Source organism: Ornithorhynchus anatinus, chromosome 5 (genome assembly GCF_004115215.2).
Source record: "Ornithorhynchus anatinus isolate Pmale09 chromosome 5, mOrnAna1.pri.v4, whole genome shotgun sequence".
NCBI lineage: Eukaryota > Metazoa > Chordata > Mammalia > Monotremata > Ornithorhynchidae > Ornithorhynchus > Ornithorhynchus anatinus.
This window is the reverse complement of record NC_041732.1, coordinates 47,822,481-47,850,036: the sequence shown is the minus strand read 5'-3', so window position 1 is coordinate 47,850,036 and position 27,556 is coordinate 47,822,481. Positions and strand designations below refer to the sequence as shown.

General features: G+C 41.6%; 1 protein-coding gene and 1 non-coding gene across 2 annotated transcripts in view; one reads left to right on the top strand and one right to left on the bottom strand.

Annotated features, from left to right (window-relative positions):
* MYO9A (myosin IXA) overlaps window positions 1–27,556 on the bottom strand; it is a 227,547-nt gene that overhangs the window by 109,787 nt on the left and 90,204 nt on the right. The window contains exons 10-11 of the mRNA XM_029065937.1: window positions 20,539–20,655; window positions 13,960–14,094 (exon numbers count right to left, since the gene is read on the bottom strand). Of these exons, the coding sequence (XP_028921770.1) occupies window positions 13,960–14,094; window positions 20,539–20,655 (252 nt within the window). The remainder of the gene's footprint in view (window positions 1–13,959; window positions 14,095–20,538; window positions 20,656–27,556) is intronic.
* LOC114812454 lies at window positions 3,893–4,030 on the top strand. Its single transcript, XR_003760106.1, has one exon. It is a non-coding gene; the product is annotated as a small nucleolar RNA SNORA7 (small nucleolar RNA).

Below are 27,556 nucleotides of genomic sequence, written 5' to 3'. Positions count from 1 at the left end.
ATGAAAACTAAATCTCAGACAAGACTATAATGGATGACAGATCATTTCAAAACATCCACATAACTTTGAATTGCAATGTTTGACAATACAGCCATGCTGAAAATTAAATTAACTATCAAATAAATTTTACAGGCTATATACTTTATACAGCATCATCACTTGAAGATTTTCCCAAGCTTCAGCATCCTTTGTTGTTCTATATAAATGGCAAAAAGGAAGCAGCTAAAATCTTGCTGCCCTGGGTTACCCTATCAACGATGGCATTTACTGAGAGTTTATTGAGTGTGGACCATTGGGGAGGGTGCAGTAGATTTAGTAGACACCATTCCTGCTTGTGAGGAACTTTAACTCTAGTGGGAGAGACAGACATTAAAATCACAGGTGATGGAAGCAACAGACTATATGTATCTAAAATTTATGATGAAGCAGATAGAGTGCATATTTGGTTTTGATCAGAGTGAAACAATAAAGCAGATGGCCTAGAGGATAGAGCATGGACCGGGAATCAGAAGATTATGAGTTCTAATCCCAGCTCCACTACTTGTCTGCTGTATGATCTTGGGCAAATCACTTCACTTCTTTGGGTCTCGGTTTCCTCATCTGTAAAATGGGGAATAAGACTGTGAGCCCTGTGTGGGAAAGGGACTGTGTCCAACCCGATTATTGTGTAACTACCCCAGAGCTTAGAACAGTGCCTGGCATATAGTAAGCGCTTAACAAATACCATTATTATTATTATTATAAAGGGACAATTTCAGGATACAGGCACACTGAAATACTTTCTTCCCCAGGATATGTCCCACACTTTTTGCTATTTTACTCCAGGATTCATAAACACTGCCCTGACATTACATCCAACTGCCTGAGGTAAGTCAATTCCTATACTGTCCCTTCCTTCTCTTGTCCCTGCCTCCCCCTTCCTCCTATTGCCCTTGCCTCATCTTCCCCCTCCCTCCTCTTGGCCCTGCCTCATCCTTCCCCTACCTCCCAGTGCCCTTTGCACTACACCATAATGCAGAGTACAATATTGTTTTTTCATTTATATTATTTAATCTTATTCTGAACAGCTGACAAGGCAGTCACTGTCTCATTCCCCCAACCATTTTCCACCTATGGCCTTGCAGTACCATTTCCAAGCCCCAACCAAAGCTTCAGGGCCAAAGGCTGGGACAGGCTGGGGCAAGACGGTGTGCAGGGGTCTTGCAGTTGCTACCGTTTCCCACCGTAAACCACAAAATAGGAGGGAAAGAGAGGCTATGACTGTTGCCAAGGGAACTGCTAGGGCCAGAATCAAAGGGGAAAGAATTCACCATTTTCCTCAACAGTCCAGTTCAATACAAAGGGAAGAAAAGGGAGGAAGGGAAGCAGAGGCAGTGGATGGAACAAACCTGACACTGAAAGTACTGCTTTCTTTCTGAGCAAGATCCGGGCCACAGAGGTTCTTTTCAGAAGGTGTGTTGGTGAAAGAATTCAGAGACAGAGGCTGGAGAGGTTGTGGTTGAAATGCAGTATGACCCAGTAGATAGAACACGGGCCTGAGATTCAGAAGGACCTGGCTTCTAATCCCGGCTCCACCACGGATCTGCTGTGTGACCCTGGGCAAGTCATTTAACTTCTCTGGGCCTCACTTAACCCCTCTGTAAAATGGGGATTAAGACTGTGAGCCCCATATGATACATGGACTGAGTCCAACCTGATGCTCTGGTATCTATCCCACTGGCACATAGAACCCAGGAATCCCACCATCCAGATCTGTGTTCCAGAAAGTGTGAGGCCCTGAATGGTGTGTTTTGTGAGCATTTCAAAGGGCCAGAAGTTTTTGAAAGGAGTTACCCTGCTACAAGGTACTTTAAGAAGAAAATGAAGAAAGCTGGCTGCTGTTCAACCCAAGTTGGACACATTTCAGAAGCTGACAAACCACTACCTCAATCATATTACAGTTCCTCATTGAATGCTGTGATATTACACTCTGCATTACTTTTAAAAAGATTAGAGAATAGTTTAATATTTAGCACGTATTTTGCAAGTATTTCAGTTCTGAACATGTAAAGGAAGTTTTTTCCCCAGAGATTCTGAAATGGGTCCCAATTTCACTGTGGGCAGGGAATGTGTCTATCAACTCTGTTATACTGTACCTTCCCAAGAGCTTAGTACAGTGCTCTGCATAAAGTAAATGTTCAATAATTATGATCAGTAACATGCACATTTACAGAATAATGTACGTAGTGATACAGCATTCACAATTTGCTGCCCACTCCCCACTTTTTTCCCCCCAAGGAAAACTACCCTTTTCCACTGAGGGGTATGTCTGCTCATGGAAGGAAAATCCTGAAGGAATACACTGGCCATCCCAAGCTGAGATAAAACCCTTTGGTGTTGGAAGTTGTAAACAAGGTCCTTCAGATTGGTTGAATTCCAGTTATTAGAGAGTCAAATGGCCATAATAATCAAGACTTGTTCTGTTCTGCTGAAATTGGGGAAATTTATGTCTCTTTCAGCAAAATGCACTCTTAACCATAATTTACTGGATCTAGAATTGGCTCCATGGGCCATGAGGAAGTGACAGTTCACACACAGTGCTTATCACAATAACATTATTCTACATCTTTTACTTGCTCTTGGATGTGATACAAAATAATTAAGTTGGTGACAGTAAGCAATTAGCATCTACATAATTAGTACGGAGAATAAGAATGCATGTGGATAAAAATATTATTCAGTTTTCCACATATTCTGCTTCTTCCAACCTACTGAAATTTTTTAAGGGTAAAAATCTGGTAAAGTAAACCTATCAGTGACTGTTTCTGAATATACTTAGGCATTTTCAAGACAGTCACTTCATTTACACATTCTGTTCCACCAAAACAATGATGCTATTTAATGATCCAAATATTCTGATGATATAATTTTGTAATGAATCACTGAACAAAATTTACAAAATGTTGCAACATTCCAGAGTAAGGGTGTGTGTAGACTGGAGTGGTCAGAGATGGCATCTTAAGATACTGGGCACTTAGATCCAAGTGGTAGTCTGTGTATTCTGCTGGGCATGCAGAGAAATGTAATGATGTTATAAAAAACCTTTTGCAGAACCCCCCCGCCCCAAAAAAACCAAACACAAAAAACTAGACAGGAGTAGGGGTCCCAGTTCTCCTTCCAGGTCCCCCAAAACACAAGCAACACTGGCAAGCCACAGGCCTTGGAGGCAAGAGCCAAAGTGAAGGGAGGCTGGGTCATTAAAGACAAAAAATACCAGACAGAAAGGCATAGGCGGCCGAATGCTTCCTGGGTGGGGACAAGTTACCTGAAAACCAAGCTGAAACTGGAAAACTACCATTTAAGTGTGGGTGGGGGTTTGACCTTGAGGGACATGTCTGGTAAGGTTGTTATGAGCAGGGAACATGTCTACTAATTCTGCTGTACTGTTCTCTCCCAAGTGCTTGGTAATAATAATAATAATAATAATGATGGCACTTGTTAAGCACTTACTATGTGCAAAGCACTGTTCTAAGCACTAGGGAGGACTCAAGGTGATCAGGTTGTTCCTCGTGGGGCTCACAGTCTTAATCCCCATTTTACAGAAGTGGTAACTGAGGCACAGAGAAGTTAAGTGACCTGCCTAAAGTCACACAGCTGACAAGTGGCGGAGCCGGAATTTGAACCTGTGGTACAGTGCTCTGCACATAGTAAGTGCTCAATGAATGCCAGTGTTTGATGTCCCCTGGAAAACACCTCCATGGCTACCCCAACGCATGGAGGCCATGACAGACTTGTGTTCACTAACATTAGAGAGGAGGAATATGAAGGAGAGGAACCCAACTGACCCAAGCGCTCCTAACCATACAACAACTCTAAAAGCCATATACTCTGAGATTAGCTTGACTAATGTGCCACCCCCTCAGGATGGCAACTGGAGAGTTTCCAATACTCTACCAGTTTCGACTACAAGAAGGAGAGTCAAGCAGAGGCATATCCATTCCATTCCTAGCTTGGGCAGTGGCTAGGGAGTGGAAGACAATCGGCTACAAGTCAAAACTCCCCTGTGCTGGGCAGCAGCAGCATGGGAGAGAGCCGAGGGTGGAGACTCTAGTTTACTGCGCGGAAGAAGGCAATGGTAAACCTCTCCCGTATTTTTACCAAGAAAACTCTACGGATAAACTACCACCAGAACAATTGCAGATGGAGGTGGGGGGTTCTGGGAGAGATGTGTCCTTGGAGTTGCTTTGGGTTGGAAATGACTCAAGAGCATAAGACAAGAATGTGAGACCTGGCAAAGACTCCCCCTGTCCAGTGCTGCCCATAACAAATTTTAACAAGGGAGGGAAGGCATTCTATTCAATCAGAATTTAGAAATGCACATGAACAATCTTACTAGAATCATATTCTGCAAATCGGAGATATTGCATAGGTAGCTCAGTATTTATTTCAAGCTGCAGTTGTCTTTTGAATCAGAAGAAAAAGAACAGCAGGGGTAATAATGAGGTAGCATTCAAATGGCCATTCATTTCTGAAGAGCACAATCACCCCTGTCTTCAATCAAGGGGCACAACGAAAGCATTCAAAACTGCAACTGTGCACTGGGGTCTGCAAGTGACTAACCACAAACACCACCACACCAGAGCCTAGCTACTTTAAAAGTTACCACCTCACTGAATTCTGAATTAGCAACAGTGCGATATCCTTTGATAAATTATTTTCACATCAAACTGAACATTCTTCATTTTCTAGAAAGCCAGGTTACAAAACAATTTTCCCGTTGTTTCAAAGTGGTTTGAACAGATAAACCAGAGGAAAGACTCACCTTACTTATTCATAACCTTTCCTGAAGGTAACAAGGCTGCTTATTTAGCAAAGTTTTAAAAATACAATGTTCTCTTCCTGTAATAACGCTCTACAATTGGGGATAGTTTCTTATTCATTTTTAAGTGATGAAATTTGAGTGTTAGAGCAGCAAATGGGTGGTGTGGGGAAATTTTACTACACTATTCCCATCTGCCCCCGCCCCCGAAAATTTGACAGATCTGCAATTAATCTCCTTTCTTCAACTTCTCCTCTCAGCTGGAAAGAGATTTACAACATAATGCAAAAACGTTGTTAATCTCTCTTACCCTACCTTTATTTACCCAGTCACTCCCACCTTGACTTTGAAAAATAATTTACGTAGGACTTTAAAACTAGTTTTAAAATATCTACAAAGATATAAATAGCCACAAGTGCCGGCTTAGCTAGATAAACTAAAAGCAATAGACTGTTGGTAGTGAGACAAAGATTTTCTTTCCTGAGGCTTAAATGGCAGTTATCAGACCTTCAAGTTCAGACAGGCAGCCTAAAATGTATGAATAACCTCTCAATGTGAATTTGGTCAGAAAACCTTAGCAAAATAATTACACTACTAATATGAACCCACTAGAAAGGAATGGTAACCCATATGTCAAAGGCCAAAAATGAATCTTGCTAAAATAACATTCATCACCCCTACAGCAGAACCAGAACGTATGAAATCTTTCAAGCAAACAAAGGAAGTAAAGGGAGGTAAACTGGTCTTACAATGAGGAGGTAATTTGTTTGTGCACACCCAGGTGTCTAGCATGCTTTGTTACTAGAGAATGTGTCATATATGTCTTGCATGTCCATTATTCCAACGGTCTACATTGAACACTACTGCAGGCTTTTACTTGAACAAAGTCAACTTCAAACCTTGGGTGAAATATTAGGAAAAAGAGCTGGTAGGCGCTCTCTCAGGGTTTTTATGCTTACGTTTCTAACTAATCCTAAAATGGCAAGCAGCTATGTGGGACAGATTAATGAAATACACTTTTTTATGGTATTTGTCAAGTGCTTATTACGTATCAAGCACTGTTCAAAGCACTGGGGTAGATACAAGTTAATCAGATTGGACATAATCCCTGCCCCCACACTTCAGTCATTCAATCGTAATAATAATAATAATAATGTTGGTATTTGTTAAGCGCTTACTATGTGCCGAGCACTGTTCTAAGCGCTGGGGTAGACACAGGGGAATCAGGTTGTCCCACGTGGGGCTCACAGTCTTCATCCCCATTTTACAGATGAGGTAACTGAGGCAACGAGAAGTGAAGTGACTTGCCCACAGTCACACAGCTGGCAAGTGGCCGAGCCGGGATTCGAACCCATGACCTCTGACTCCAAAGCCTGTACTCTTTCCACTGAGCCACGCTGCTTCTCTAATCATATTTGTTGAGTGCTTGCTATGTGCCCAACACTGTATTAAATGTCTGCGAGAGTACAATGTAACAATAAATGGACACAGTCCCTGCCTTACAGCCTAGAGAAGCTCACAGTCTTAAATCCCCATTTTACAGATGCGGAAACTGAGTCACAGAGAAGTGAAATTTGCCCAAAATTAATAGTGATTGTGGCATTTGTTAAGCGCTTACTATGTGCCACTGTACTAAATGCTGTGGTAGACAGAAGTAAATTGGGTTGGACACAGTCCCTGTCCCACATGGGGCTCACGGTCTCAATTCCCATTTTCCAGATGAGGTATCTGAGGCCAGAGAAGTGAAGTGACTTGCGCAAGGTCACACAGCAGGCAAGTGGTAGAGCCAAGATTAGAACCCATGACTTCTTGACTCGCCAGGCCTATGCTCTACCCACCACGCCACGCTGAGAAGTGAAGGAGCTGGGATCAGGATCCAGGTCCTTCTGACTACTTGGCCATGCTGCTTCTTTACTGTTCTTCTTGTGTTATAAACACAAATGCTGGAATGTTGTCCAGGTGCTCTATTCCTTCAATCGTATTTATTGAGTGCTTACCTCGTGCAGAACATGGTAGTAAGCGCTCTTTTAAAGGCCCTCATTACATGCCTTGTTCAAGGTCTCAACTGCCCCAGAGTGATGGAAGTCAGTAAAAGTACACAGTCATTTATGCAATAGTGTTTCTAATGTGGCTTTAAATTGAAGTAAAAAAAAATATTTTTCCTTTACCCACAGGAAAAGATTAATAATAGAGAAGCAGCGTGGCTCAGTGGAAAGAGCACGGGCTTTGGAGTCAGGGCTCATGAGTTTGAATCCCAGCTCTGCCACTTGTCGGCTGTGTGACTGTGGGCAAGTCACTTAACTTCTCTGTGCCTCAGTTCCCTCATCTGTAAAATGGGGATTAAGACTGTGAGCCCCACGTGGGACAACCTGATTCCCCTATGTCTACCCCAGCGCTTAGAACAGTGCTCGGCACATAGTAAGCGCTTAACAAATACCAACATTATTATTAAACAATAATTATTTAATTATTTAACATTATTAAATAATAATTTAATTATTTAACATTAAATAATAATGTTGGTATTTGTTAAGCGCTTACTATGTGCCGAGCACTGTTCTAAGCGCTGGGGTAGATACAGGGTAATCAGGTTGTCCCACTTGGGGCTCACAGTCTTAATCCCCATTTTACAGATGAGGTCACTGAGGCCCAAAGAAGAGAAGTGACTTGCCCACGGTCACACAGCTGACAAGTGGCAGAGCCGGGATTCAAACCCATTACTTCTGACTCCCAAGCCCAGGCTCTTTCCACTTAGCCACGCTGCTTCTTGCATAGATGGCACAATGAACACTTATAAATAGGCTAATAACCCAATCTTCTGTTAAACTATGCTCCGCAAACAGTAGGTTCTCGACAAACACTGCTGATTCGAAAACCACTGAAATGATCTGCTTTGCATTTCTGCATAGCATTTATCTAGCTCTGATGCTCTGAAATTACCAAAGTGTATTGTATCCAAAATGCATAGTTAAACTATGATGACAGAATTGGGAACATTCTTCTAACAATACATGTCTGTCTGGAAAAAACACGACCCATCGCTGGAACAGTTGTGCCTATGCAAGGTGTCGGTCAAGGATTGGGTGTTCTCAATGGGAGCATTCCTTAACCTAGCGCTTCAGAACAGAAGAGCAGTTTACAGTCTCTCTACAACCCAGTTCCCTGAGACTGACACTGGACGCCAGGATTAATATTTAAACAGTAGAAAAAAATGAAGCCCAAGATATCAGGCCAATTCTGTGTAAACCTAATAGCTCTCTGCCCATAACTAAGGCTTGCTAAAATTACTATACAACAAAAGACAAGCTGAAATGCCAATTATAGCTACTATAGATGGACTTCTTTATTCATTTTTTCACCTAAGAAAACACTCAAATACCAATCTTTACCATGGGCAACAAATATGAAACATTTACTGAATTAGGACACCAGCCATAAAGATGAAAGATCAGTACACTACTTACATCGGAAGGGACTATTTCTGTAGCAAGTCACTAAAAATTCAGGGAGCATTAGCAGGAAACAAAATGTAATGCTATTCAAAATGGAAGGATGTAGTTTAACAGCAGTTTGGTAACCTAACTAAGGGACATTTCACCAATGGGTTGCAAAACTATAAATGGAAAAGTTACTCTTTTTTAAACACTGATCAGTGATAAATAGAAGTCAATGCCCTTGAGGAAAGGTGAGTTAATGTGTCCAGTATTCTTAATTATTGATTGACCTAATTATGCCTCAGATCGGTGTTTTCCAACTGGTTTGTGGTGGCATGAATGGTCCCAATTGTAGTATGCATGCTTGCCTTTGGGCCCAAGTCCAGGTCAGGCATTTTCAATGGTTCTAGAACCAGCACCCAAAAAGTGTCTTTTCCAGATCTTTCTGAATTTTCCAGAAAATTCTGGATCATACATTCCACGTAATAGAAAAATGTGCACACAGTAAGTGCTCAATAAATATGACTAAATCCGCTGAAGGTATCAAATATTTTTAACTTTCAGTGTTTATACATAGTGACCCAGGCGCCATACTTCTTTTTGAAGGAACTACATGTACATGTGATGTAAAAATATGCACACAGTTATAAAATTAAATTTGACATATCTAAGTTGAAAGAAGAGCACCCAACACTGAAGATATACCCAAAATACCCTGGGTAGAAAAAAATAGTGAGCCTTTCTTTCAAAGCAAGTTTCCACTTCCTCTTTCTTTCTCCTTTTCTCCCAATCATTCAGTTGTATTTATTGAGCACTTACAGCATGCACTGTACTAAGCTCTTGGGAGAGTACAATATCAGAAAGTTGGTAGACATGTCCCCTGCCCACAAGGAGCTTACAGTCTAGAGGGGGAGACAGATGTTAATATAAATAAATTATGGATATGTACCTGATGCTGTGGAAGGAGTGAATAAGGAGCTTACAGTCTAGAGGGGGAGACAGATGTTAATATAAATAAATTATGGATATGTACCTGATGCTGTGGAAGGAGTGAATAAAGGGTGCAAATCCAAGTGCAAGGACAATGCAGAAGGTAGTGGGAGAAGAAGAAATGAGGGCCTAGTTGGGGAAGGCCTCCTAGAAATGTGCTCTCAATAAAGCTTTGAAGGTGGGGAGAGTGATCGTCTGCCAGATGTGAAGATTGGGACAAGAGAATGAATAAAATTTAATTGCCATGAGCACTTAAGCATGTATCATTAATTAATTTACTTATATCAATGTCTGACTCCTCCTTTAGACTGTATACTTGACATGGTCAGGGAATGTGTCTACCAACTGTTGTATTGTACTCTCCTGAAATTCCTCCCCTACCACCCTGTGCTCCTCCCCCTTCCTCCTTCCCCTCCCCTCAGCACTATGCTCATTTGTATATATTAATTACCCTATTTATTTTGTTAATGAGGTATACATCCCCTTGATTCTATTTATCTTGATAATGTTGTCTTTTTGTTTGGCTTTGCTCTGTCTTCCCCGTTTAGACTGTGAGCCCGTCATTGGGCAGGGATTGTCTCTATCTGTTGCCGAATTGTACATTCCAAGTGCTTATTACAGTGCTCTGCACACAGAAAGCGCTCAATAAATACTATTGAATGAAGTGCTTAGTCCTCTGTACGCAGTAAGTTTTCAATAAATACCATTGATTGATTAACTAATACAATACAGTAACTAGACCCTAAGTTATTTTGTACTTGAAAATTGCTAAAATCTTTAAGACATAGCAATTCTTTGAATTCACAGCTATCATTCTAGCTCTGATGAAGTCAAGCTATCATTCAAGATTTCTGACTTTAGAATATGTATTCTGGATTACCAGATATGGCATATTGTATTATTGTACTGCATTTATGTATGAATTGCAATATTCCAGATATGGCATATTATATTCCAACGACTAGAACAATGTTTGGCACATAGTAAGTGCTTAACAAATGATGATGATGGAATGGCGCTTGGCACATAGTAAGCACTTAATAAATACTATCATTACTATTTAAGTACTTACTAAGTGCTAAGCACTGATATCACCATTATTCGAGTTCCAACATTTCTCATTAACACACAAAATGAAATGATCAAACTAGTAATACACTTATCTTCTTACATGTAAGCACCATATTTTGGTGTTCAGAATTAAATCACAGTGTCAGCAGTGAAAGTCAACCAAAGGTCCTGATCAAAGTGATTTAATAATAATAATAATAATGTTGGCATTTGTTAAGCGCTTACTATGTGCAGAGCACTGTTCTAAGTGCTGGGGTAGATACAGGGTAATCGGGTTGTCCCACGTGAGGCTCACAGTTAATCCCCATTTTACAGATGAGGTAACAGGCACAGAGAAGTGAAGTGACTTGCCCACAGTCACAGGGCTGACAAGTGGCAGAGCCGGGAGTCGAACCCATGACCTCTGACTCTGAGGCCCAGGCTCTTTCCACTGAGCCACACTGCTTTGCTATACTGCCCGCTTTCACTACAATTTGGCTATGACGCGATGAAAGCATTAGAAAAAATTTTTTTTTGGACACTGTGAGTCTATTCTGAGTGCCACATGCGATAAGTTAGCATAAATAGATAGAGTAAGAAGAAATTATTGTCCCCATGCTTCCAGTGTTGGTGTAGGTTTGTAAATGCTATTTCATTTCCTAGTCTCTGCCAAAATCTTAACCTATGGTTGTTTATGCTTTCGGAGAACCTGTTTACTGGCTCTGTTGCACCGTATACTCCCAAGCGCTTCGGGCAGTGCCCTGCACCCAGTGATATCATCGATCATTGATCAATGATATCAAAATTTTTGCCATTTTACAGTACTAGTCAAGGACACACGAACATTCACTTGATTAATTCCCATTCTGCCACCCCCCAGCCTATTCTGGACCGGTACCAAAGCTGCATGGGCTAGGGTAGGAAGAGAAGAGCTAGAATCTGGTAAAGCTGAGGAAGGGGAATTTACTCTTTAAAACCTGGGCTCGTCTTTAATTTATTAAGTGCCTACTATATATAGTACTCAAGGGCAATAGCCATAAGAGACAAAGTCTCAACTGTTCTCTTACCTTTCTCCTTCTTGCCCATCTTCCCTCGTTTTACCTTCTCCCCTTTATTCTCATGTTCCTCTTTCTGCTACACTTAATTCCCTGCATAAGAGCTCTTGTTCTGGGTTGCAATAATTATGCAAAAAATGGGACAATCATGCTAACAAATATAGCAACTATCTCCATTAGACTCCACTGTGGTTTTTTTTTTACTTGATAGATTGAAACTGAAGTCGCCAATATAATGCATAACCATAAATAAGGGTCAAAGTCAGCATCCTGGCCACTGGAGGAAGATATGGGATTAAGAATGGCCCCAGGATCCAACTGAGGGTTCCGGGCAGCCCCCAGTGACCGTGTCTGAACCAAAGTCCCAATTCCGATGAGATCAACGTCAAGATTTACTGTGTAATATAAGTGGGAGAAAGATGCTAAATTCAAGATTTGCAAAACAATACTCATAACACTAAGGTTTAGGAAAGTCAGGGCTGATCTTAGAATTTGGTAAAAAAATAAAAGAATGGTGGTATTTGTTAAGCACTTTCTATGTGCAAAGCACTGTTCTAAGTGCTGTGGGATACAAGGTGATCAGGTTGTCCCACGTAGGGCTCACAATTTTAATCCCCATTTTACAGATGAGGTCACTGAGGCACAGAGAAGTTAAGTGACTGGCCCAAAGTCACACAGCTGGCAAGCGGCCGAGCCAGGATTAGAACCCACGACCTCTGACTCCCAAGCCCGGACTCTTTCCACTGAGCCATGCTGTAACTACATGTAAGAGACCACATGCTAAACCTGGTGCTACATGGACAGAAAAAAGACTGGAAAATGGGGTTTACCCTAAAATAACCCCAAATTCAGAGAATCAAATGAATCCATTCTAGCTTTCCTTTATAACTTAGGCATTGAAAAGAACACACATTACCACATGAAGATCTCTTTTGGCTGCAACTCAGAGAGATGGCAGGTATAATAATAATAATAATAATAAAAATAAATAATAATTATGGTAATTGTTAAGCATTTACTATGTGCTAGGCACTGTTCTAAGCACTGGAGTCAAGCAAATTGAGTCGAACATAGTCCCTGTCCTATGTGGGGTTCACCGTCTCAATCCCCACTTTAGAGATGAAGTAATTGAGGCACAGAGTAGTGAAATGACTTGCCCAAGGTCACACAGCAGACTAGCAGCAGGGCCGGGGAACAGAACCCATGACCTTCTGACTCCCAGCCCCGTGCTCTATCCACTATGCCACGCTGCGTCTCCTGTCATGTAGCCCAGCTAACGGTCAGCTTCAAACTCTGGACTTCCTTCTGCTCAGCACTCAGGAGAGTCAGTCAGTAAGTCAATCAAGTATTTACTGAGCGCTTACTGTGTGCATATTACTGTACCACGTACTTGGGAGAGTTCAATAAAACAATAAACTGACATATTCCCTGCCCATAACAAACAGTCTAGAGGGGGCGACAGACATTAATGTAAACAAAGAAAATACAGACACGTACATAAGTGCTGTAGGGCTGGGAGGGGGATGAATAAAGGGAACACAGGAGCAAGGAGAGCTCAATTTTGCTCCCAGAGGTAGGCAGAGTTCACCCCACCCCCTTATAAATAAGAAGGTGATGTTCCCGAAAATCCTGGGGGGTCCCACAATAATCCAAACCATTCTGGGTCTGGAGACGGTCTTTCTATCTCAGGCCTATGATCTTGATGCCTAACATCTCTCAATTCACTAACTTTCATTGCCTCAGTGATTACTACAGAATAAGAGCACATTGGAGCACTTTAACCCATGAGGCTAGATTCCACCACAATTGCAGTGGCTGAAAAATGATCTCACCGATAAGTGGTGAGGTGCTGAATGTAAAAGGACACTTTAAAAAACAACTATGTAGTAGTATAATTTATTACCTGTGGAGGGCAAAATGACAAATCCTCTTGGGAACACATGGGCACTCTTCAAAAGCAGACAGCGTGCACAAACTACCTTGGGAAACCTGGTATTCTCATCTCCTACTACTGGTTATCATAATGAATTAGAGAAAATTTGAGGGATACGGAAGGAAATATGCCTTGTAATTTGTCTGAGAAAGCTTTGCTTGTCTTTTGACTTCAGGGTAGGAACTAAGTGATAGGAAAGAAAAGTGATTATAGATTTCCATCTAAACCTTTGATTCACGGTAGATGGAAACTTAGGAGAATGAGTTTACTGTCGATTGCTATTTTTCACTTGTTTTATCAACTGATAAAGTGCTTGGCAAAACCATTATTGTTAGCTGGATCGACTTCAGCAATCAGACAATGTGTTCTTTAGTTCAAAAAGTCCATCTTTTACTGAAAATTTTCACTGTACAATTTTACACCTCTCAATAAACATTCTTCATAGTTCTGTTTTGTCTCTTTGGCATGTCTAGTTCAGAGATGAGGACCTTTTAAGAATCACTCCTAAGCTGGGATTCCCATCCAATGGGCTATGTTTGAGAAATGAGTTGTTGGTGCACAGAGAAAAATGGCTGTGATTTTAAATCTAAGTGCAAATTCAGAGTCCATGCAAAAAATGACATGGACAAGGTCATAAACCCTACTTTTATGAAGATTTGGCAAGATTTATCTTCAGCATATTTCAAATGTTGTACTCACCTGTTCCAGTTTGAAGATATGTTGATTAAAGTAGTGCTGTAAACTTTCATTAGCAAAATTAATGCAAAATTGCTCAAAGCTGTTGCTTTCATAATCTTCAAATCCAAAGATATCAAGTACTCCAATAGACAAGGTCTGAAAGACATAATATCACTTTTTTGTAAAAACAAGGGCACCCAAGGCAAAATACCCATTCAAATAAAACACCCAAACCAATGTTTATGAGCAAATTACTTGTCCTAATATTTAGAACCCAAATCAAGGAGAAGTCCAAATGGTCCTCTTCTGCCAAGAAACTATTTGAAATTTAAAATACTTCACCCTTAACGGGAGTAAAGTTATGATCTAATATTCTAATTTAAAAAAATCTAGCTAGATTATCCGAGTTGCGAGATATGCCAAGAAAATCTATTCCATATGTTTTTGTAATAAAAACTGGGTAAGAGTATGGGACTCTCTGTCAAGTTACCCATTTCAAAGGCTCCCCTATTATCTGCTTCTACCCTATCCTAAACCTGTCTAAATATAGGACCATAATTTATCAGATCGCCTTACCGTGAAAAGTAACTTTCCAACAAGAGCAATTCACAGATACATTATTTTATTTTTGCTTTCCTTTCCTCTCTATATAACTCTCCAACTGTGAACAGTTCTAAATGAAAAGCCGTGGGTGTTTTGAAATATTCTGCATAACAGAAATGGAAAGGCAAGGACATATTTAGAAAATGCCAGTGTACAATTCTTCATAATAAAAAGACATGGCCAATGTTGGATAGAAAGCTTGTGAACGAGAAATCAAATTATTTTATTTGCAACTGTTTTAGGAGAAACTTTGGGACTGCATTTTCAACAAAATAAAAGCTATCTTTGAAAATATTTTACCAGAATAAAAAACTCCAATAATAATGAATGAACATAATTTTGATAGATTACTCATTTTTCCCTTCTATGTGTTAAGATTTTATGGATTTCAGAAGGGTGCTTTGATTTTAAACTAAATATTAATCTCCCCTTGTTTTCACTCGAACTGATTCACCACATTTTCAGCACTAGCATTCTTTCATGAAAGACATGTCTGAAATAGGGAAAACTCAATAAAACTTAGAAAAATGGGAAGTTAATACTGTGCATTTCACCCAGAACACACTCAGCAAATACCACTGTCATCTATTACTATTCCTAGTTATTAATGCAGTAACAGGAAGCACTGCCATTGCAATTTTTTTTTCAAAAATTCTCCCAAAGTCTTTTCATTATGAGATAAGAAAAAGCAGAAACTCAAGATGGCTTTCCAGTTATGGAGAGTTACTTTACAGCAAAAAATCCTTATTTGTGTACTTATTAATGATATATAATATCCTTTAGCCTAATTGAGTAATCAATGACAAAAAAAACAAGCGGGCGGGGACGGGGGGACAATTAAGGTCTCAAAAGCACCTCTGAACCTGATTTTTATGCATATCAAATTTATAACAGTCAATGAAATTTGAGTACTTACGACATGCAGGGTAATGATAATAACAATGATAATAATAAAGGCATTTGTTGAGCACTTACTATGTGCCATTCACTATACTAAGTGCTCGGATGGATCTATTACTATTACTATTGGGTGGGACACAGTCCCTAATTCCACATGAGGTTAACAGTCTTAAACCCCATTTTGCAGATGAGGCGATGGAGGCAGAGAGAAATGAAATAACTTGACCAGGGTCACATAGAGCCGAGCGGAGCCGGGAACGCTTGGGAAAATACCAAAGGAGTTGGGAGACAGGATTTCTTCTCACAAGGAGTTTACAGTCTAGTAAGTGAGGCAGAGAGATTAAAATCAATTACAGATAGGGGAAATGGCAGAATATAAGGCCCTGTAATAATAATAATAATGTTGGTATTTGTTAAGTGCTATGTACAGAGCACTGTTCTAAGTGCTGGGGTAGATGCAGGGTAATCAGGTTGTCCCACGTGAGGCTCATAGTCTTTACCCCCATTTTACAGATGAGGTAACTGAAGCACAGAGAAGTGAAGTGACTTGCCCACAGTCACACAGCTGACAAGCGGCAGAGCCAGGATTCAAACCCATGACCTCTGACTCCCAAGCCCGTGCTCTTTTCACTGAGCCACGTTGCTTCTATACATAAGTGCTGTGGGGTTGGGGTGAATATCTAAGGGCTTAAGAGTGATGTTTCCCCGTTGTGGGCAGGTATTGTCTTTGTTGCTTAACTCTACTTTCCAAGCTCTTAGTACAGTGCTCCGCACACAGTAAGCGCTCAATAAATATGACTGAATGAATGTGGGGCTGTGGTGGGGAGAAAATCAAAATGCTTATGGGTACAAATGGTTGTGGGAAGCAGTGTGACCTAGTGGATAGAGCATGGGCCTGGGTGTCTCAGTTACCTCATCTGTAAAATGGGGATTGAATGTGAGCCCCATGTAGGACAGGGACGGTGTCCAACCTAATCAGCTTGGATCTACCCCAGCGTTTAGTACAATGCCTGGCATAGAGTAAGCGCTTAACAAATACCACTGAAAACAAAGAAAAAAATGCACAGGAAGGGCAGAAGGGAGGGTGAATAGGTGGGGAAATGAGGGATTAGTATGGGAAGGCTTCTTGTAGGAGCTCTAAATTATTAAATTATATTAAAGTCTGTCTCCCCCTCTAGACTGTAAGCTCACTGTGGGCATGGGACATTGCTACCACTCTTGGATTGTACTCTCCCAAGTGCTTAGCATAGTGCTCTTCACACAGTAAATGCTTCATAAATACCACTGACGATGATCTCCAGAATTCACCCCTTCCTCTCCACCCAGGCTACCACAGTGCTGGTCCAAGCACTTTTTTATGGTATTTCTTAAGCACTTACTAGGTGTCAAACACTGTTCTAAGCCCTAGGGTAGGTACGGGTTAATTAGGTCAGATGCAGTCCCTTCTCCTGCATGGGGCTCACAGTCTAAGTAAAAGGGAGAACAGGTATTTAATTCCCACTTTCCAGCTGAGGAAACTCAGAGAAGTTAAATGACTTGCCCAAGGTCAGACAGCAAGCAACTGGCAGAGCCGGGATTAGAACCCAGGTCCTCTGACTCTGACCTGTGCTCTTTCCACCAGGCCACACTGCTTCTCCAAGCTCATAACCTGCCTCATCACAGCATCAGCCTTCTCGCTGGCAGGGCCTCTCTGCCTCCAGCCTCACCGCTCTCCAGTCCATACTTCACTCTGCTGCTTGGATCATTTTTCTACAACGGTGTTCTGTGTATCCCTCCCCACTCCTCAGAAATCTACAATGGTTGCCTACTCATCTCCACATTAAGCAGAAACTCCTCATCATCGGCTTTAATGCCCTCAATCAGCCCCTTTCTTACTACAGCCCGGGCTGCACACACCAGTTCTCTAATACTAACCTACTTATTTCACCTCACTCTCACCATCAACCCTTTGCTCGCATGCTTCTTCCTGCTTTAAACCAACTCCCCTCCGCTTCGTAGCTGACAGATCGTCACTCTACCCCTCTTCAAAGCCCTACTAAAAAAAAAAAATCACATGTACTCCAGGAAGCCTTCCATGATTATCTCTCATCTTCCCATCCTCCCTACTGCTTCATCCACATATGAGTCCATAATAATAATCACAGTGGCATTTGTTCAGTGCTTACTATGTGCCAAACGTTGTAACTAAGGGCTGGGAGATATACAGTATAGATTGGACCAAGTCCCTTTCCCCCAAGGAGCTTATATTTTAAGAGGGAAGGAGAAAGGTATTTTTATCTCCATTTTACAAATTAGGCACCTGGTATGGAGAAGTTAAATGACTTGCCCCAAGCCATACACAGCAGGCAAGTGGTGGAGCCAGGATTAAAATACAAGTTCTCTGATTCCCAAGCCCCTACTCTACTCACTCCAATGGCACTGCTAACCCCTACCTGTGACCAATTTTAGTTGCTTGTGCCCCCTGCTAAAATGCAAATTCTTTGAAGGCAAGGATTTTGCTACTTACTCTCTTTTACTCCCCCAAATGCTTAAAAACAGTGTTCGGCATAAAGAATGAGCTCAATAAATATCACTGATTGATTTCAAAGTTGGAAACAGAAGTTTAGCTTTCTCTAGAAAGGAAATAATAGAATTCACCGTCTTGATGATAGATAAATACACTAATAAGGATAGGAGTTTTACATGCATTAAGACTGCAAGATCACATTCTGAACTGTCTCCACTTCTCCCATGACCACAAGAGAAAACCTAAACTTGGGCAAGAAGTAAACTATTTTACTTAGTCTTGAACCTTATCCTGAATATTGGACAGCTAGTGGCAAAAAAAATCCAGAACTTCTGCTTCTTTATTTTACACACGTATCTGTACCATACAAAACGATAATTTAGATGGCAGGGACTTTCTGTTCCAACTACTTCTTATTTTGTTAAAATGAGGGAAATAGGGCTATTTTTTTCCATTTTAAGGCAACTCATTCACATGGAATCTGCCTATTTTAGAAATGCATCCTCATGGACTTTACTTAAATTATAATGCTTTCTGGCTTTAAAACGCTGTAAAATTAAAATGTATGAGTCATCTGTGACTTGACAGGCTGAAGTAGAAAAACCATAAAGGGGAATTGCCTGGAATGGGACAATATATTTTATTGTTGCTAAGTGTAGGCATCAAAGCAAGTCAGCTTTGAATAAGTGACATTAGGCCATCTAAATCTACTTTTACAAACTGCCTCCTAGAATATTTACAAATCAGCAGACTCCACAATGAAAGTCCCTCTATGAATATTTGAACTTTTAGTGTTAGCGGGTGTTGGGTGTTGTTCTCCAAGTGCAGTTAAAACAGAAACAAATTTTTCATGGCATTTTGGATAGGGAAGTGACAAAACGCTATTGCATAAGACGTGCATTCCGACACAAGGAGCTAATTTGTCAAGACATTCAGAGCAACCACATTTTAATCTATTTTAAGACAGATACATTTCCTTAATGACAATGAAATTTTTGGGGGCCACAATTACTCGTTCTACATACCCACAGTACACACACTTTATAAGACTTTCTAAGTTTTCAACTTGACAGAATAGAAAGTTTACAGCAAAATGCCAAATGTCTGAAGTGTGCCACCCAATACATCACTTCCACAAATTCAAAATTACTAACATGAAAAAAAAATCCGCAGGCAATTTAAGATCTTGGCTTTCCTCTTCAACCCAACCGCCAGAACGTCTCCTTTTTTGGGTTGTTTCTGTTTTCCCTGATAGTTGCTGACCTTTTTGGATCCTCAGAGTTCCCACTCCCTCTCCACTCCCCCCTCCTTTGTCTCCTCATTTGCTCTGAACATTAGCTTTCAGGCCAGGCCTGCTCGACACAGATTTTCTCCCTCTGCCCCTTCTCTTTTCCCACTATCAGCAGAGAGGGTTGGGATAACATATTACTTTACTTCTATAGAAAGATTCTTCCCAGAAGAGCATAACAGGTGCAATCAAACTATTATAACCTCCCCCCACCAAAAGAAAGACTATTTCTGTAGGTAAAATATATATCCAGGATGTTATTTTAAGACCTCACTACTAGAATCTCTAAAAATGCTGCAGTCAAAAACACAAATCCAGTAACAGAGCTGGGAGGTTAGCTAAACATTTTCTGGTAACCAGAGGGCCCATAAATAATAATAATTATGGTATTTGTTAAGTGTTTACTATGTGCAGAGCACTGTTCTAAGCACTGGGGTAGATACAGGGTGATCAGATTGTCCCTCGTGGGGCTCACATTTTTTAATCCCCATTTTTACAGATGAGGTAACTGAGGCCCAGAGAAGTTAAGTGACTTGCCCAAGGTCACACAACAGACAAGTGGCAGAGTGGGGATTAGAACCCATGACCTCTGACTCCCAAGCCAGTGCTCTTTCCACTAAGCCAGGCTGCTTCTATAAAGACAGAAGAGAGAGGAGAAGTGGAGGAGTGATGGTGAAAAGGTACGGGAAGTGAAGGAGCGAAAGAACAAAAGCGATCAGGAACACAGACTTCACACTCTCAAGAGCAAAATAAGTATCTGAAAAATTTCAGACATTGTTATGAATTTAAAGGTACAAGCAATCTAAAACAGGGGAAACCTTCTAAGAACACGATTCCTCCAGTGGCTTTTAATCTGTATTTACTAATTAAATGACACGAGAACAGAAATAAAATCAACTCCTTTATGAAAAAAAAATCCATGAATTACCTAGGTTTTGGGAGGGGGTGTTTAAACTGGGATGTTTTGATACAAAATTGTTCAACTAATCTTGCACTGTAGATATTTATATACTTACATGTATTTACAGTTCAGTACACGTGAGGTAATTTGAAAATGTTGCAGGAATTTTTTAAATGTAATACGTATCAATGGCTACACACAGGGAATCTGATTATTTTCCCAAAGCAAGTTAAATTCTCACTGAGGTGTAAAACACTAGTTTACAAAAATTATAGGCTTAATCCAGCGCTTAGTACAGAGCCTGGCATATAGGAAGCACTTAAAAAATACCACTGAAAAATCCTGAAACATTATCAGTTTGAAAGAACTATTTTGCATATAAAAACAGAATGCGATGTTTACCTTTGTGTTTTCCTCCAAATCTTTTGTATTCAATAGCGCGTGATTAATGCGAAAAACAATCCAATCGAACAGGGCACTATATAAGGATTTTGCCATCGAGTTCCTTACTGTTACCGCCTATGAAGAAAAAAACAAAAGTTTAGAAGACAAATCAGGATCTCTATTAACACTGATTTACATAAGAGTGCAGTAATTTCAAAATTGGAAGAATTACTTCACGTTGAAGGAACCAGTCTGATGCTTAACATTCGTTTTAATAACCAGTTAGTAAGAGAAGAACCTAAAGAAAGGATAACTGCACTTTGCTGGACTATGAAACCAATGTGCATTTTACAATAATTGTACTAGTGTGGTAAACAAGGTCAGGGTCTCATACTGTGATGAAATTATGTGGTTTTTTGATAAAGAACACTTTAATGCTCTATATTTCATATTGTGATCCAAAAATCAATGCGTTTGAGTGGGTTGCATTCAGACCACTTTCTCTCCCTCCTCAACTCTGCCAAACTCTCGCTCCACCCTACCTAACCCCCTCACCAATTTTGGACACACCCTTGACCTCCATCTCTGAAATCCCACTCTCCATCCATAACCTCCCTCACTTGCCTTCTCTCTTCCACACCTTCTCCCCGCAAAACTGTCTGTCCCACAAAGACACCGCTTTTCATCCCTCTCCAATCATCCCAAGCCATCACACCCCATCTGGTCACCATATCTAACCTTCTTTTCTCAATGCGCAAATCCACACCCTTAACTTTACCATCTCTACTAAAGTCAATACCTGGCTCCTTTCTCCCTGTCGATCTCACCCCAACCCACAGCCCTGGATCACCGGCACACTCGGCTTCCTCCACACTAGTGCTCGACCTGCAGAGTGCCACAGGTGGAAATCCAGACAGCAATCTGACCTCATCCAAACTCAAACCCATCATCACCTGTTACAGCTCCGCCCAGCTACAGCACACCTCCTTCCTTAATGATTCCCATAGCCCACAGCACCTGTTTCTGATTTTTTAACTCCCTCTTTAAAACCCTTCTCCTTTACCCCCTGCCACCACCTCCCCCATCTCTTGTCCCTGATGACCATGCCATCTACTTCACAGAAAACATATGAAATCATCTGGGGGTGAACTCCCTAAAATCTACCTTGCACCCCCATTTCTACCCCTCTTACACACTCCAGTCACGCTCACCCTTCCCAACTGTTGCTCAAGAGCTCTTCTGCCTCTTTGGAAAAACCCTCCACCTGTGCCTCGGTGATTTTTTTTAATCTCAGCATTTTGAAACAAAGTTCTGTTTCGAGGATTCCTAAATCCAGTATTTGACTTAACATAGATAATTCATCTGAATCACCAAAGCTAACAGATTCACTGAAAGTTATTGGGAGTTTTTGTAGTAACACAGAATTTTAAGTCCATTCAGGAAACAAGTCTGAACTCAGGAAGGGAAAATGTGTCCCCCACCCCCATTTCCTCTCCTGCTTCTACCTCCCTTTGCCACTTCAAATGCTATTCATTTACTTTCTTACAATGGTTTCTTTGCAAAGATTGAAGGTATTTCCAACCCAGCAGGCAACGTTCAAAATACAGAAATGAAAATGTTTCCCCTTAAAAAAAAAAAAAAATCCCCCATTCGCACAACAAAATCCACTTGGAATTTTAGTCAGTAGTGACTGTGACACTGGTTAAGTGCTTACTATATGCCAAGCAGTGTACTAAGCAATGGGGTAGATACGATAATGTCAGACGCAGTCCCTGTCCCACATGAGACTCACAGTATAAGGGAGAGGGAGCACAGACATTGAATCCCCATTTTATAGATGACGAAACTGAGGCCAGAAGTGACTTGCCCAAGGTCCCACAGAAGGCAAGTGGCATAGCTGGGATAAAACCCAGGCCCTGTGATTCTCAGGCCCAGCCTCCTTCCAATAGGCCATGCCGCTTCCATACCGCAACATTTTGGACATACATGACTTAAGATCATTTTCAAGATAATAGTTCAGAAGGTTCCAGGGTTCTGCAAACAGTAAGTGCTCAGAAAATATGACTGATTGAAGATTTATTTGCTGTCTCGATGAGGTCTCCATCAGAGGGCAGATTCAGCTATCTTAAAATATTCAAAGACTATGAATTTGGCTCTGATTCAGGACCAGGGTGAAACTAATGTGCATGAATAAGTTATGCAATTCCTTCATAGAAATTTTGATTAAGTAACCTCTGGTCACTTCAGTGATCTCTTCTTCTCAGCTTCTGTCCCACTCATTCACTCTCACCATCCCGACTGGATTACTGCATCAGCCTCCTTTCTGATCTACCATCCTCCTGTCTCTCCCCGCTTCAGTCTATACTTCACTCTGCTGCCCCAATTATTTTTCCACAGAAATGCTCTGCGCATATCACTCCCCTCTTCAAAGTCCTCCAGTGGTTGCCTATCAACCTTCACATGAAGCAAAAACTCCTCCCTCTTGGCTTCAAAGCTCTCCAACACCTGGCCCTCTCGTACCTCACCTCCCTTTTTCTCCTTCTACAGTCCACCCAGCACACTCCGCTCCTCTGCCGCTCACCTCCTCACAGTGCCTCGTTCTTGCCTGTCCCGCCGTTGACCCCTGGCCTACATCCTACTTCTGGCCTGGAATGCCCTCCTTCCTCACATCTGCCAAACTAGCTCTCTTCCTCTCTTCAAAGCCCGACTGAGAACTCACCTCCTCCAGGAGGCCTTCCCAGACTGAGCCCCCCTTTTCCTCTGCTCCTTCTCCCCTCCCCATCACCCCTACTCCCTCCCTCTACTCTACCCCTTTCCCCTCCCCCACAGCATTTGTGTATATTTGTACATATTTGTTACTTAATTTTATTAATGGTGTATATATATACACACACTTGTGTATATTTGCACATATTTATTACTATATTTTACTAATGGTGTATATATATTTAATTCTATTTCTCTATTTTGATGGTATTGATGCCTGTCTACTTGTTTTGTTTTGTTGTCTGTCTCCCCCTTCTAGACTGTGAGCCCCTTGTTGGGTAGGCATTGTCTCTTGCTAAATTGTACTTTCCAAGCACTTAGTACAGTGCTCTGCACACAGTAAGCGCTCAATAAATATGACTGAATGAATGAGTGAACTTGATCTGACCTACCACTTGCCTATCCACTCTTTTTACATCATCCTCTAGACAGTAAACTCACTGTGAGCAAGGGACATAAATACAATTGAATGAACTCCCAACTCCATTGCACTGTACTCTCTCGAGTGCTTAGTACAGTGCTCTGCACACAGTAAACACTCAATAAATACCACTGGTGATAATGGTGAATGACTAATGCACCATCTCCTCAGTCATTTTTTATTTAGTTCCAATTTTACACATTCTCATCATCATTTTGATTTACTAAATAACATCCATTTTGTGCATTGTTAAACAGAGGATTTTCAATGCTAGTTTTTCCGGAACATTTAGTTTATGGTCTGTTTTAGGAAATGATTCAACTCAAATTGTGGTTGAAGAGGTTGTGGTTGGTATTGAGGAAGTTGAAGGCGGTTGTAAGAACTGTTATGATTTTTTAAATAGAATCCGATTGAGACGGGCACTTGTTACTCCGGAAGGATTTCTTTGTAGGCCGCATTTTGGCCCAAGTGAGTTGAGTGTGTGGAAAATAGTCACTGTTCACAAGCAGGGTTTTTTTGGTCTTTAGTTGGATAGAGCTGAAGCCCTTTAGTCTTTTTATTACCATGCAGAAGAAGTAGAGGGGCCTGTTGCTGAATGGAAGGCAGCAGAGATGGAGTGAAACTTCCTTTGCGACCTGGAGCTGGTCAAACTGGGAAGTGGATTTTGCTCACCTACTTAAAATAATACTAATAATAATGATACTTGTTAAGCACTTACTATGTGCCAGGCAGAGTACTAAGCGCTGGGATACAGACAAGGTAATTGGGTACCTTATATCTTGCAATTGGCTCTTGCTCATTACTCTGTGTGCAAGTTGGACAGTTGTGGGAGGACAGCAGAGATCAGAAAATGGGGGAGACTGCGCGGGGCCACATCAGACTAGCTAAGTGGGTATCCGGCCTCCACCCTTGACCCTGGCCTTCCTCACCCCTGCGTCAGACACACCGAGCGTAGGGTCCCAAGACTGGGGTAGAGGTGTCTTGGGTTTGTGATACATGTGTCTTCTTTGCGAGCTTCACTGTGGGGTGTCACTACATCTGGGGAAATAATAATAATAATGATGGTATTTGTTAAGTGCTCACCATGTGCCAAGCACTCTTCTAAGCACTAGGGTAGATAGGAGGTAATCAGGTTGTCCCACGCGGGGCTCACAGTCTTAATCCCCATTTTCCAGATGACGTAACTGAAGCACAGAGAAGTTAAGTGACGTCCAAAGTCACACAGCTGATAAGTGGCAGAGCTGGGGTTAGTCAGACCTCTGACTCCCAAGCCTGGGCTCTTTTCACTAAGCCAGGCTGCTTAGGAAAGGTGAGGGGAAGAGAGGGAAGGGCTTCCTTGCTGATCCTCTTCCTCCCAACACCCTGCCTTGCAGCTGCCTTTGGAGATTTATTTTGTTAATGAGGTGTACATCCCCTAGATTCTATTTATCGTGATTATGTTGCCTTGTTTTTGTGAATCTGTCTCCTCTTAGACTGTAAGCCCGTTATTGGGCAGGGATTGTCTCTATCTGTTGCCAAATTATATATTCCAAGTGCTTAGTACAGTGCTCTGCACATAGTAAGCGCTCAATAAATACTACTGAATGAATGCATGAGAGAGGTGCATCAGAAAGTGCCACTCGGGCACAGCGGAGACAGGGAAGCATCCAAGCCTCTCCCTTTTCACCTCAGCTCAGCAGGGGCCCTCCTGACTCCTGGTCCCCCCGAGAACCCTTCCCACGCCCATCTCCTCCCCCCGATGCCACTGGCTGCCAAGAAGGCTGCTCGGCTTGGTCTGAACAACAAGCAAACCGATGCTGCCTGCAGCTTCCCTCCGGTGCCCGCTCTGGATTCCTTTATTCCACCTTTGGGTGTGGGTTGCTTCTCACGTCTCTTTATTCCTGAAGTTCTCAGAATAGAAAAATAGCATTTTGGATGTTGAATCCAGTGCCTTTGTGCCAAGGTGCAATATTCTACAGAGAGGTGTATTTCCTGGTTCCCTGAGTTTGGAGCCGAGGTTTTCTGAGAACTACTAACTGACTTGTGCAGGCAGAGCTGGAGCAACTTTGACGAAGGTGAGATTAACTTTGGGGTTCAGAGCAGAGACATTCTACGAATCAAAGTTCCATGAAGCCATCACTGACTTCTACAACTAAGTATAATAGGGTAGTTGTTATATAGTTCTACATCCCTACCTAGCCTGTTGTTCATGAAAATATCTACAAATCTCCCCTGTGTGGATCCCTCCACTCTTAGAAATATGTCATCGTTATGTCAACGTTTGGGCAAGAGCCCACAGTGCAGGAGGTTGCTGACAGTCCTCGCTTGAAGTTATTTTAAAATTCTATGCGAAATTACTAGAGTGTACTTACAACTACAGACCCAATCTACCAGACCAAGCATTTTCATCATGTGTTTTGGCTAGATCATTACTTGGGAATTTGGGAACATTATTCGAGCAACACGAACCGTGCAATGTCAGAAGAAATGGCTTGGGCTCATGTGTGCTTCCATTTGGAGGGGACACTGATTGTACGTGGCAGGTTAAGTGCTTGGGATTTTGTGAACCCACAATCTCCCCATTTTAGAAGTGAGTGTGTCTCCAGACCCTGTAGACTGTTGGCTCCCCTCTGAAGACTCTAAGCTTCTTGTGGGCAGGACTCGTGTCCAATTCTGTAGTATTGTACATTCCCAAATACTCAGTGGAGTCCTCTGCATACAGTAAGTACTCAATAAATACCAGTTTTTTTCTTAAAAGGACGAAAGCAGGGGTATTTCTATTACTATTGTTTTGTTCTGAAAGCCATCTGGAATAGTACTTAAAGTGAATACAACACCCGTTTTTGAGTGGTACGGTAATGCTAAATGTTTTCTCTATATTAATGAGCCCTGTTCCTCCTCCCTCGACCTTATTCCCTTTTGCCGAGAAAGCAGCTTAACAGAAATGTCTAAGAAAATTTAAAAGAAACGGGAGGAGTGGGGGAGAGAGAAGAGAAGGAGGGGAAGAGAGAAGAGGAGAAGGAGGGGAAGAAAATGTCTGTTCTCCCTTGCCCTCCACCAGTACCAGATCAAGGATAGGATGTTTGAAGATGCGTCTCGGATGAGGGGAGACTTGAACAAGTGAATCATCATCCTGGAGGCTCCTGAAACATCTCACAGCTACATGAGGTCAAACGGGAGGGGACAGGCGAGAGGTTGGGGATTCTCGGCCTCAGGCAAGTATAGCCTTCAAAGTCCTGGCTCTGCCACTTGCCCACTGTGTGACCTTGGGCAAGTCACTTCACTGGGCCTCAATTACCTCATCTGGAAAATGGGGATTGAGACTGTGAGCCCCCATGGGACAGGGACTGTGTCCAACCCAATTTGCTTGTATCCACCCAGAGCTTAGTACAGTGTTTGATACATAGTAAGTGCTTAACACCATTATTATTATTACTATTATTATTATTATTAAAGGGAGGGAGTAGGGAAGAACCAGATGGAGCCTGCTTTCCCCTCTTGGCTGGCCTGCTAAGAGTACACTGTTGCAGAACTCTCCTACAGGAGAAATGAGCTCAGAATAATTAACATCGAGCCGTTATGAATATATGTTTGTGCTCCCAAAAAACTACCCTATTATATAAATCTAAGTTGGTGTACAAGGATGATATTTTACCTTTCGCACTAAATAATTCAAGAAAAGTTGTGGGCGGATAGCATGACTACCAATTCCGTCACACTGCACTCTCCTAAACACTCTGCACACAGTGAGCACTTACTAAACTCCACTGATTGATTGATGGAAAAGTTGGAATTTCTTTATTTTAACCAGATCTGACTTTTTCAAAGATACCAAATAATTTCAAGGGCCAGGTACTTCTCTGAATATAT